Below are 13033 nucleotides of genomic sequence, written 5' to 3'. Positions count from 1 at the left end.
CCGCCGCCACCAATTCCACCGCCCTCTATTATGCAAAAAAAAATGTACAATTATTTTAAAATTTGTAAAAAATGAAAACTGTACTAATTTAAGCAAAATGTTCGATGAACTGCTAGCGCTACAGGAGGCGAAGCCTCCGCTATAACGCTTCAAACGCAGTAATTTATTTTCTGCAATAAATTGAAAAGATTGTTTTTATACTTGTTGCTCGAACTATATATATAGTTACTGTTATTATTATTATAGCAGTAATAATCATAATTATAGTAATATATAATTATAGTTACAAATACCAAACATTTTTCTCTCTGTGTAGCGCTACTGGAGGCGAGGCCTCCGCTATAAAATAGACCAACACCTCTGGCTCCTAATTCACGTCTGATTCTAATTGCTTCAGATCCGCCAACTACACCGCCGACTCCGCCGCCGAATCCGCCGCCACCAATTCCACCGCCCTCTATTATGCAAAAAAAAATGTACAATTATTTTAAAATTTGTAAAAAATGAAAACTGTACTAATTTAAGCAAAATGTTCGATGAACTGCTAGCGCTACAGGAGGCGAAGCCTCCGCTATAACGCTTCAAACGCAGTAATTTATTTTCTGCAATAAATTGAAAAGATTGTTTTTATACATCATCGAATTATATTGAACTTAAAACAAAATGACTGAAAATGTAATTTTATATAAATCACAAATCCATTTATATAGAGAATTATATATAAAATGTTTTATATTTTCTTATAAATTCTCTTTTCACATTTACCTGGACGGAAACCTTCATCTAGACTGACAACACTGGGTCCTGATCCACGTCTGAATCTAATTGGTTCAGCTCCGCCAACTACACCGCCGACTCCGCTGCCGAATCCGCCGCCACCAATTCCACCGCCCTCTATTATGCAAACAAAAATGTACAATTGTTTTAAAATTTGTAAAAAATGAAAAATGTACTAATTTAAGCAAAATGTTCGATGAATTGCTAGCGCTACAGGAGGCGAAGCCTCCGCTATAACGCTTCAAACGCAGTAACTTATCTTCTGCAATAAACTGAAAAGATTGTTTTTATATATCATCGAATTATATTGAACTTAAAACAAAATGACTGAAAATGTAATTTTATATAAATCACAAATCCATTTATATAGAGAATTATATATAAAATGTTTTATATTTTCTTATAAATTCTCTTTTCGCATTCACCTGGACCGTTAACTCCGAATCTATTGATTCCAATTGCTCCGCCAACTCCGTCTGCTATTATACAAACAAAAATGTACAATTGTTTTAAAACTTGTAAAAAATGAAAATGTATTAATTTAAGCAAAATGTTCGATTATCTTGGATCAGAGTTCAAGTATTTACAAACAACAATTATCTACATGCGACTATAACAAATTTCTGCATTTATAGCAAAGATTTGTTATCAATTTCTCAGAAAAAATCTAAAACTTGCGATGGTTTTGTATTTTTATATATGCTTTCTTCGAAGAGCAATCGCAAAGCTAAATAGGAAGATGCGCAATACACATTTACATATATTTATGAATGTTACGTCATGAGAAGAGATTATCGTTATCTTACTAATAGCAAAATCTTGGAAAACCAAATTAACATTTTGTGGATTATATCTTGTAAACTATAAATATAAATTTTTAAATAAGAACAATGTATATATACATATAATTATTTTATCATTTTGCTGTCTAAGACTTTTATTTTGCTTGTTATGTAAAATAAAATATTACATATGGTATTTTTATAAATAAAATGTTTATATTAGAGTGAGAACATGTTTAACGATAGGTATACTAAAATATTCAAGTTTTCTTTTATATATTCCATAGATTCGACGAAAGAGTTTTTTCTTTTGTAACAAATATACCCTTTCTTATTCAAACAATAAAGATAATAACGAAAGCAAAATGTATCTCAGTAAGGCAAATTAATGATGATGACAAGTTGATACAGAAGAAGAAAACAATTTACCTTGTGCTTGGACATGTGTTGCAACTATTAAGGCCAAAAGGCCGATTGTCCGATGCTGCCACATGACGATATCTGGTCTTTATCCTGATCGGCCGCCACGTCTTTATATCTTGCCTCCCACTCGATCGCTCGTGCCTTCCTAAAACTCTGAGTACTTCATTGGATAGATAGATTGAGAAACAATACGAGAAAAAAAGACACACATATGGTCAAGGTTAAGGTAATCACCTTAATGCGTGATCTTATCCTGGTCGGGAATTCACCTGGGCCTGTCATCGTATCTTCTTGTACTTTCGTTTACTTTAATTCCGATGACGTCGTTTACACCCTGTTACAAAACACAATGTAAACAATTGTCTTCAGAAAATATTTTAAGTTAGACGAATGCAATATGGATTGCAATTCTAAAAATAAAAGGTGTACAATTTTCTTAATTTTTTTCTTTAATTAATTTTGTCGTTCTTGATATTTCAAAGATTATATAGCGTTAGATATGAATAACGTAAAAATATATTGTCCGTAGTTATTCGCGATAACATAAAAAAGTATTGGTAATTCAATGGTTGGACCAATTGAATGAATCGATCTTTGTAAAAAAGAAGATAAGTGTATTTAAAAAAAGTCATAAGAATAATTTATGCTAAAATAATAATTTGTACAGATTACGTCTATCTTTTCAAAGAAGTATGGAAAATAAAGTAATTTTTTATTTGGTTATTTATAGCAAAAATGTATTTATTAGACGATTCAAGAAAAGAAGCCTCTAGAAGGTTAAACAATATGCAGAACAAGAAATTTAATCACAATGTTAGTAACAAAGAGAAATAAAGGTGGAGTCGTACGAAAGACACTTTCTCTTGTCTAATATAATTTACTAATTTGCGAGCAACTTATCATTTGTTTACTATGCTGGGAATATGTGCTAAATATCCATTAATAATGTAAATATATTTGGTCGTTGACACTATCAATTTTTAATGATTCAAACAACCACGGGATGACACATTTAAGCCGATAATATAAGATATTTATACGAAGGTCATTTGTAGCCTCCAGCGGATCTATCTTGATGAATCTCAATGTCATTTTACAGATTTATTACCTATGCCAATCGTTAATACGTAATAATATTTATCAATAATAATGTGATTTTCCTATTATCACAAATTACTGTGTAAGGAATAAATGTGTAATGTCTCGAAATAAAAGTTAAAAATGTTAACACAGAATTTAGTATTATTTTTAAAATTTTAATGTTTTCTAATGTTGAATAAATAATTATAATTAGCAGTAAGTTAAAATCATATGTATGATAAAACGTTCATATTAAAACATAAAGAAATAGCTAATTTTATAGATCATCGTAAAAGGATTTGAAATTACATGAGCGGTAGAGGAAACAATATATTGCACATACTTATGACATTTATTACATGTTAAGTATAGTTTAGAATAGAGTAATTAATTATATTTTAGAATAGAGTAAATATAGAATGTCGAATGAATGCAAAACAGTCGATGCTATTTCTAGCATAAAATACCCATAAGACAGTGTCATAAAAATTATATAATTCCTATTTTTTCATAAGTTGCAAGTTCTGTAAGAACGAAACGTAATTTCATAAAAATTATTAATTTGCATTTTTAATATGTTTTTACTTAATCGTCGTGTGTGTTATAAATGATAATCACGTTGAGTTTTGTTCGTTTAGATTTCACTTGACCACGCGTGATATGTATATAGTATATGATTCTACGAAATGTATATTCTGTGAACAGCGTATCAATTTAAATACGATACGTAAATTAAATTATAGGAAAAATATTAAATAAAAATGTATATATTCCCTTGCTACATCTACGATAGTTAAAACACTTTGGTTATTTATGCTAAAAATTATGATATTGCGTTCTATTAGAACCGCAAATTTCTCGGGATCGATTTGTCTGTACTTTTATGGAACATTGTATAACCGTTTAATGGCACAGCATGCAGTATAACCAGGGTTGGGTAGTGCGAAGTTAAAAAGATAAAAGTTAAAAAGTTAATTAATTTTAACTTAACTTAGTTACATTTTAAACTTTTAACTTTTTAATTTAATTTAGTTACATTTTATCAATAACTATTAACTTTTAATTTGATTTTTTTTTAAATCAATCCTCAAACAATGCGAGAGGATAATGAGTTTATAATTTAGTAATTTTATATTGTATAATCGTTACTTGTGAACAAAAATCAGATTCTTTAATAAATATGACATGAGAAAGGAAAAATACGAAAAATTATTTTTTAATTAAGTTAAATTTTTAAGGCTATTAACTTTAATTAACTTAGTTAAAAAAAAAAGTTAACTTACCCAACCCTGAGTATAACCATTAATGAACCTCAAATTTAAAAAATATATTTTTTCCAGAAAAGCCTTTTCAGATTATCATATAATCTGAAAATATTGCGCGCGTTATATGTTTCTACATTTTCACATTATCATAATTAAATAAAACGGGGAAATACAACAAATTCTCTCTAATCGGTTTAAAAGATTAAACTGACATATAATCAAAATAGCGAGATAGTTCATGGCTGCCGTCATCGAGATGATTTTTTGATATTTTCTCGATGCAATGATTTACGATTTGCATACTTAGCACAAAGTGAACAACATACAAGAAGATATTTGTTTAATAGACTAAACTTGTAAACACTCTGTTGTAAAAGTCTGTTTGTAAAAGATGCCATGCGCCGGTAAATTAAAAGAATATATGATAACTTCCATTTAATGTTTAAATATTGACCCAATTATATATAGCTATGTATATATTTGACGCAGTTTAAATTTCCATAAAATGCAAATAATAAATCGTAATATGGAGATAAATAAATCATTTTGTTTAAAACTATTCTTAAAGTGTATATAATCATAAATCTTTTATTTTGCTGTCTGAATGGAAAATAAAAGCCTTTATCTATACAGCCGCTTTTTTGTGCAAAAGTACACATAGTCAATGAGAATTTCATTTTTAAAATAAAAAAAGTATGAAAATTTATAGGCCACTATATTGTTTTTCTCAGATTGAAAAAGGTCAAATTAAATAGAGATAAGTAATATTTTTAACTTATTCTTTTTATTTTCGTATCGTTAGATGTATCTAATAAATGTTTAAGAAACTTTATGCTGCGTATAAAATACAATATGATTAGCAAATGATGGATTTCATTATCGTGGATTTACCGATAATCTGAGAGTTTTTATCAAGGATGTGATTATAACATCTTTTCTAATACGCATTCGTTTGTATGCCCATTATATTGTGTTTTTTTGTTTTACATCTTGACAAATGTATATAAATAAAATACAACAAATAAAATTTAGATAATTAAAAAATGTCTACAGACATTAATAAAATAATATTAAAACTTTTTTCGATATAGATAATATTTATAAAGAGATATTGAAATAAGTATAAAGTAATTATACTTATCTTTTCGAATTTACCGAATTCATTTTTGTTAATATTGATACTAAACGTAAATGAAGTTCTTAAAATATATTCTCACATACTGACTTGTAAGAATCCTTCTACATTTAAAGTATACAAATATAAAAAGAAATTATAAAACAATTACGTAAAACATTAAAACAATACAAAGTATCAAATATTAAGATATTATAAATAATGTTAAATTTAATGCTAATAAAAAGCTTCTTTTCGAAGTATGTTGCCATATACGTCGACAAGGTAATAGATGATATTGGATTTCTCCAACGATTGCCTTCGCTGGTATCGATGCAGCAACTATCGGATATCATTTATCATCTTCGAAGTCCCGGAGAACATGTAGCCACAGAATTTCCACACATCTTTTTCTTAAGAGCTGAAATAGATACCTATCAACCAGCTCTTGAATCCGGCAAGAAAATCAATTAGAATGTATTTGTACATGCAAGAAAAACGAGTAAAAAAAGAATAAATATTACGAATGATAATTACGGATTGTGACCACAACTACATTTAACTCGCGGTATTTTCTTGCATTATCGCGGATAATATTATATACCTCTACTTCATACTAATCTAACACTGTATAATTGGAACATCAAAAATGTGAAAAAAAATTAAGCAAGTAATTTATATTCCCTTTTTTAATTGTAGCTAAAACATTGCGCAAATGAAATACACTTTTGCATAGAATTAGATAACAATTAGCGTTTGTTTAATTACATCACTTGGTACAAGTAGGTTTTTTTATCTGATTAATATATATCTGTTTCTATCAGCAGTACCAACATAGTTTTTATATACGTAGATTTTAATCTCAGTTCAACTAACTCTTCATCTTTTTCCGTTCTAAGAACAAGGTGAAGAGTAAGTTAACTTTAATCTTGATTCAATTTCACTCTTAACTTATAGTTTATCTTTTTCAGTAAGTTAAATCGAGATTAATCTTACAAGTTAATCTTACATTGATGGAACTGATCTTATCCATACATCCCCAAGAATATATATTTTCTACTTTTACAAATATTAAAAGTTTTTTCTTTTTATTAATTAGAAATCTCTAACTTCATCTCTATATAATCATGAAACGTGTTTTTCCGTCAAAAATTAAATTATTTTGAGAACAATTCTATTCCCTGGTGAAAAAGTTTCGCTGAAATTATTCTACGTTTTGGAACATTTCAACGAAATTGCTGAAAATTTGCTGAAACTTCACTGAAAAAGAATTTTTCAGTTAACATACTGAAAAATCACTGAAATCCAATCGAAATTTCTCTGAAATTCTTGCTGAAATTTGTTTGAAAATTTTGCTGAAATTTTTTTGAAATTTTGTCGAAAATGAATTTTTCAGCTAAAAATCACTGAAATTAAAGTGAAATTTTTTTGAAATGCCGAAATTTTGTTGAAAAGTGTTCCAAAACGTGGAATAATTTCAGCAACATTTTTCCACCAGGGTTACAATCATAAAAGTTATAAAAATATGCATCGGTAGTAGTAAAAGAGAGAGTAGTAACTTACATTAATAATAGTAGAGAACTTGCGAAAATAAAAGAAAAAAATATATCATTACCTAATTTTTTAAAAGATTGATTGCATCAATAAAGACATTTGCATTGACTCCTGAATGAAACAATAAACGACCTTCATTTCGAGATTTTATTACGTATTTTAGCTTCCATCTCGCGTTAGATTACAATGATTATTCATCAGCACACGTGAACGGCTTGTTAAATCCTTTCGATCCATCATATTTGCTGTAAGATCATAATCATGAAAAAAAAAAACGCATTTACGATGCCAAAACTCATTAAGTTCATTACCGGTAGAGCGGACCAGAAACGTTTTAACATATACATTATGAGCAGCTTTTTTCTCACGTTTGACACATACATGCTATTTACGAGTGATGCGACGCCATCGCGTATTTTCGATCGTGAAGCTTATGGTATATACTCGTAAAGATAAATACACGCGGCTACATCAGCGAGATCATTACGATTTTTTATTTGCCTTACCTTGTTACGGGTATCGTCCGTTCGGAAAGACCGTCTCTCACGAATCTACGTCGAAAGACGTTATTTCCCGAGAGATTAAACATTAATTTTAATACATAGAGTGTTCCGACATAATCGGATATTCTTTTGTAGTCGCGATCATATCGTTTTTTTCTTTACAAAATCGAGAATCAGAATCGTCTCTCCATACTTTCCAATAATTATTTCGGCATTTTTTCTATCCTTATAAAATTTTTAATAAAATAAACAATTTAAATATACAAAATTGAGGAAGTCTCCGATGACACAACGAATTAAAATTTCAAATGAATATCTATAAAGGGCAATGAGAGCCAAGCACGCTGTCAGTGCACAAAAATTTGTTTTATATTGAACGAATCAATTACAATTTACATAATTAAAAGCCCAAACATTTCGGTTCTAACAAAAAAATTCTCAGTGGGCAAACAACTTACAATCACATACACTTCTTTAAAAAGATCTTTATTCTTGCTAGAAAGTTAAAAATGCAAAAGATCCTTAATTTCAAATAAAAATTATCGTAAAATATCGCTCGAAATGGAAGAATTCAGAAAGAGTGGTAGTCCATGAATGCAGACAGTGTCAGAATAAGTAAATTATTGTGTTAATCAATTAATAGACGGACTTAAATTAAATAAAAATTAAATGGAAGTTTACATATCGACAGAAATAATCGAAATACGTATATTTAAATTTACAAAACAGAAGAGAGGATCAACTGTTATGATTCTAAGAAAAAGACTAATGAAAAAACATTGTCATCATAACAACTATGATTTGACATTTCAACCGACAAAAGATCGAGACGCGAAAAAATCTAGAAACATTAATTCCTATAAAAGAAAACGCGCATCCGTACTTGAGATCTTTTGTTCGCAGCCTGTCACAATTAAACAGATCGCCATCTCAATTAGCTGACAATCGTGCTTATACACCGAGGTAAATAATTTATTTGTTGCAATTCCAATTCGTGTGTAAATAGTGTTACGTTTTTCTTATATATAAGTCATAGTATAAATGTGATTATGCATTAAACATAGTGTAGAAAAAAGAGAGAGGATTTTAAGCAAGGACCCGGACCGAAAGGTTTTTTCGGTTCGGTTCCGATTTCGGTTTAATAAAATATCAAATAAATATTCCGGTTTCAGTTTCGGTTATTTTTTACCAGTAAAGAAAATCGAAACCGTAAAAATTACGGTTTTTAACGATTTTTTTCGGTTCTACTTACTCATTTTATTTTGTAAATTTATTCTATTAAGAAGAGAGGGAGGGGGAGGAGAAAGAGAGAAAGAGACAGCGTGTTCACTCGTTCAATCTAGAGAACCTAATTGAAGAGAGGCGTCAACTGATCACGTAACTCTGAACAAAAATTACGTAAACATTATTTTAAGCACATTTCTCTTGCTCCTTTCTTATTATTTGTTTTATTTTTATAGATAGATCTCACTTATTTATGCATAAAGTCTACATATGTATTCTTGAATTTCATGACTTAGAATAAATTCTTGCAACATGTTAGTTCTAAGGAAGATCTAAGTAAAAAAATGCTAGTATCTTAAAAAAAGTTTACATTAAATATGTCTCGCGCGATCCCGCTAAATTTCTTATATCATGTCCAGTGAGAAATGATAATGGAATCGACATCAAATCAATGTCGATTCGACGTTGAAATCATCAAATCGACGTCGATTCCACTATCATTTCTCACTGGGTGTGAGGTGTTAGAAGTATTTGCATTCCGGTTGTTAAGAGAATTGGCGACAGTGGTATACTGAATTGAACATTGGTGATTTCGACAAAGGACTAAAGATTAAGAACAAGGATAAAGATAAAAAATTAAGAATCGAAAAAACCGTAAAATTTTACCAGTTCAGTTATGCAGTTTCGGTATTATAAACTTTACAAAATTTAGGTACGGTTTCGATTTCGGTTCATTAAAAAAAAGGGTTTCGAAACGGTTCCGATTTCAGTTCGCGGTCCGGGTCCCTGATTTTAAGCTTTTTCCTTCAAAGTCCTCTTCGTCGCTCATCATAGTTACCGAGTTTGCGATGCTCATGCATCTTCAAAAAATATCTTGAAAACATTCAATAATAATATTAATTAAACATTATACAGACATATATTACTGATAGTTAAGGGAGACAACGCACCGAGAAGCGCGAAAAAAAACCATTTTTCTGGATTTTTTGAAAGGAAACCTATAGCAGTAATCAAACCGATTCTTTTTATAAATGATAATACACATTTTTAAGAATATGTCAATTTTTTTTTATTGAAAAATATACAATATTCGCCGAGTAATCCTGTGATCCGTAAAGCACCGCAAATAAAAGGCCCTCCGCGGTACGCACTCCTGCTTCATCTGTAATCATCAAAATCAAAAAAACCAAAAAGATTATTAAACTGGATAGTATAATCTAGTCTTTGTCATGGGCGATTTTGAAAATATCGATTTTTGACAAAATGGCGGACATTTGAATTTACATAGCGATTTTTAGAGAAAAATACGACCTTATTTCGCCGATTAAAAAAAAACTAAGCCACTAAAAAAAAAACCCCTATGACAAAGACTAGGTAATTATGTATAGAATAAGCACAAAAAAAGATAATTGCAATCGGTTCATTAGTTTTCGAGATATCTTGCGTACCGACTTCAAAAACATGATTTCGAGAAAACCGCGTTTGAAAGTTGAGCAATGAATAAATCGCAAAATTCTTCAACTTACATAGAATCATCCATGCCAGGTCCATAGTATAGGTCCTGGGGGTTATCAGTGATGTTTAACTTTTCCAAGTTTTCTTGTCGGTGTTTCTTGTTTGTTGGTGTTACAATAGGGACCCGACGTATTTCTACCTGAATTTCGTCCGGCCACTCGGCGCTGACTAGACAGCTGCACGGCGTATTCCGAACGCCTTAACTAAATCGGCCATAACTCCGTTATTTTTTCGAATTTTTGCATGCGGCTTTCACCAGACATTCTTAAGAGGTTAAGCTTGAAGAAAAGCAAAAACACGAAAATTAATAAATTTCGAAATTTCTCGGTGCGTTGTCCCCCTTAATCAAATCAAATTCATAATTGATGTGAAATTGTTTTTTTGTGGGAAAGATCAATTTTAATACGTTAAACATATTGCCGTTATGACAGACTACGTGTATATGGACATAACATTTTCTTCTACACATACATTTCTTTTACAAAAAGATGGAAGTGAAAGAGAGAGAGAGAGAGAGAGAGAGAGAGAGAGAGAGAGAGAGAGAGAGAGAAAATATCAACATAATAAATTATATTTAATATGATTAAATTATGAATTTAATGATATATTTTTTCTTTACAGCTAAAGTATTTGATTTTTACGTATATCTAATACTATAAAGATGACTACCATTAATGATTATCGATTTGAGTCTATCCGTTTGGACAGCTTCCAAGGCTGGCCGCATTTATGGATGAAGCCAGAAAAATTCGCGGCGGCTGGATTTTATTATACGGGCATAAAGGACCAAGTAAAATGTTTCACGTGTGAGATTACATTACTTCAGTGGAAACCAGAAGACAATCCGATGGTCAAGCATCAACGGATCTCTAGAATGTGCGATTTTGTTAATAATATTCCATGCGGAAATGTACCGATCGGTACGGATCCTAGCACAATTCCGGCACCTAAGCCTCGAGGAGAAGACGTATGTGGATTTTACAATCCGATGTATCGTGCAGTCCATGAAGAGACAGAAGAAAGAGTAAATTATTGGCTAAAACTGCTTCTATATCAACCAGCCTCAGGATCGAAGCATAACGAATATTCTAGTTATAATGCTAGACTAGCATCGTATGACAAATGGCCTAAAGCAAGGTCACAAGCTGAAAAACTAGCAACTGCTGGATTCTATTATTCGGGAAATAATGATGAAACATTGTGCTATTATTGCGGTGGAGGATTAAAGAATTGGGAGCCGAACAATGATCCCTGGGTAGAGCATGCCAAATGGTTCCACTATTGTCTTTATCTAGTTTTAACTAAAGGGACGGAATTTATAAACAACGTTACTGGGACAATGTATATCAAAGTAATAAGCAAATTTTATAAAATATATGTACTGTTATTGGAATTATGCAATTTGTATGTTTTGTATGCAATTAATATTTTAATCTAATACTCATAAAGTTATAAAATAATTTTAATTATGAAATTGTGCTGAATGTGCAATGATCAGTCCCAAATGATTTTATTTTTTAGAAAAACCTTCCATCTGTTGTTGATACAGTGGGAGAGAAATTTGAGAAAGCTGATAGTGAAAATATTGCTAGTGGAAGCTCTCCTAATTCAACTAATGTAAAAAACATAAAAAAAGAACCTAATACAGAAGCAAGTGGTGTATCGGATGACGCCAGCAGCAAGGAACAATCTGCCCTAACATGTATTAGCAATTCAAAAATATTATGCAAAATTTGTTTATTTAAAGAACGACAAATCGTATTTATGCCATGCCGTCATTTTTTTACATGTGTAGAGTGTGCGACAAATTGCACAAAATGTATATGTGGTGAGAATATTGAATGTATTTTAAAAGCTTATTTGCCAAATAATCTGTAGTTTCTATAAAATTTTTCACTTATTAACATTATAAAGATTGACATTTTAAGCAAAATTAAACTATCACTTAATTTTGCTGACTCATATAGCGTACGTAGATATAAATTAGAATGAGAAAAATGATCTTAATTTTTTTATCAGTATTTAAATACAGAATGTATATATTTTTTTTAATGATGGTAGAACATCATTTATTGAAGCTAATTTATGTATAGCTTATTATTGAATTTTATATATTCTGAATTTTTTTTTATAGTATCGAATTTTGTTTAATTTGTAAGTTTTTATCGAAATAGCTGGAATTGTAAATAAAAATTGAAATCATTGGGATCGATATGTATGTTGTTTATTCTCGGAAAAAAATGTTATATATACGGATATTTTTATATATAATTATAAATAAGTGTATATAAAACAGGGATCGGCATTAATGATTTTTTCAGTAATATTTTTTACTTTAATTACTGATTACATAATTAATCAAGTAATCGGAATAAAAATTTTTTAATTACATGATTAATCAAGTAATCGGAATAAAAATTTTTTAATTACCTGATTAATCAAGTAATCGGAATAAAAACTTTTTAATTACCTGATTAATCAAGCAATCGGAATAAAAAATTTTTATTATTTGATTAATCAAATATAATCGGAATAAAAATTTTTTATTACATGATTAATCAAGTAATCGGAATAAAAATTTTTTAATTACCTGATTAATCAAGTAATCGGAGTAAAAAATTTTTAATTACCTGATTAATCAAGTAATCGGAGTAAAAAATTTTTATTATTTGATTAATCAATCGGAATAAAAATTTTTTAATTATCTGATTAATCAAGTAATCGGAATAAAAATTTTTTAATTATCTGATTAATCATGTAATTAAAAAATTTTTATTCCGATTACTTGATTAATCA

At 29.6% G+C, this 13033-nt stretch overlaps 2 protein-coding genes across 2 annotated transcripts in view; one reads left to right on the top strand and one right to left on the bottom strand.

The window, feature by feature from the left end:
* The window catches only part of LOC108723209 (glycine-rich cell wall structural protein 1.8), an 11033-nt gene extending 8961 nt beyond the window's left edge, over positions 1–2072 (bottom strand). The window contains exons 1-3 of the mRNA XM_018448769.1: positions 1989–2072; positions 766–894; positions 359–457 (exon numbers count right to left, since the gene is read on the bottom strand). Of these exons, the coding sequence (XP_018304271.1) occupies positions 359–457; positions 766–894; positions 1989–2052 (292 nt within the window). The 5' untranslated portion in view covers positions 2053–2072. The remainder of the gene's footprint in view (positions 1–358; positions 458–765; positions 895–1988) is intronic.
* An 8826-nt stretch (positions 2073–10898) lies between these two features.
* On the top strand, positions 10899–12115 carry LOC108723208 (baculoviral IAP repeat-containing protein 2). Its single transcript, XM_018448768.1, has 2 exons — positions 10899–11588; positions 11759–12115. The coding sequence occupies exons 1-2, from the start codon at positions 10899–10901 to the stop codon at positions 12113–12115; spliced, it is 1047 nt and encodes a 348-aa protein (XP_018304270.1).
* The last annotated feature ends 918 nt before the right edge of the window (positions 12116–13033 follow it).

Source organism: Mycetomoellerius zeteki, unplaced genomic scaffold (assembly GCF_001594055.1).
Source record: "Mycetomoellerius zeteki isolate Tzet28-1 unplaced genomic scaffold, Tzet1.0 scaffold228, whole genome shotgun sequence".
NCBI classification, from domain to species: Eukaryota; Metazoa; Arthropoda; class Insecta; order Hymenoptera; family Formicidae; genus Mycetomoellerius; species Mycetomoellerius zeteki.
The sequence above is the reverse complement of the archived record's forward strand: the minus strand, read 5'-3'. Positions and strand labels throughout refer to the sequence as shown.

What these genes read in the sequence shown, in the direction of transcription:
- LOC108723208 (XM_018448768.1), top strand. Translation starts at nt 10,899, where the DNA reads ATGACTACCATTAATGATTATCGATTTGAGTCTATCCGTTTGGACAGC. An exon ending in CTGGGACAATGTATATCAAA is followed by an intron (nt 11,589 to 11,758) that starts GTAATAAGCAAA and finishes TTTATTTTTTAG; the next exon opens with AAAAACCTTCCATCTGTTGT.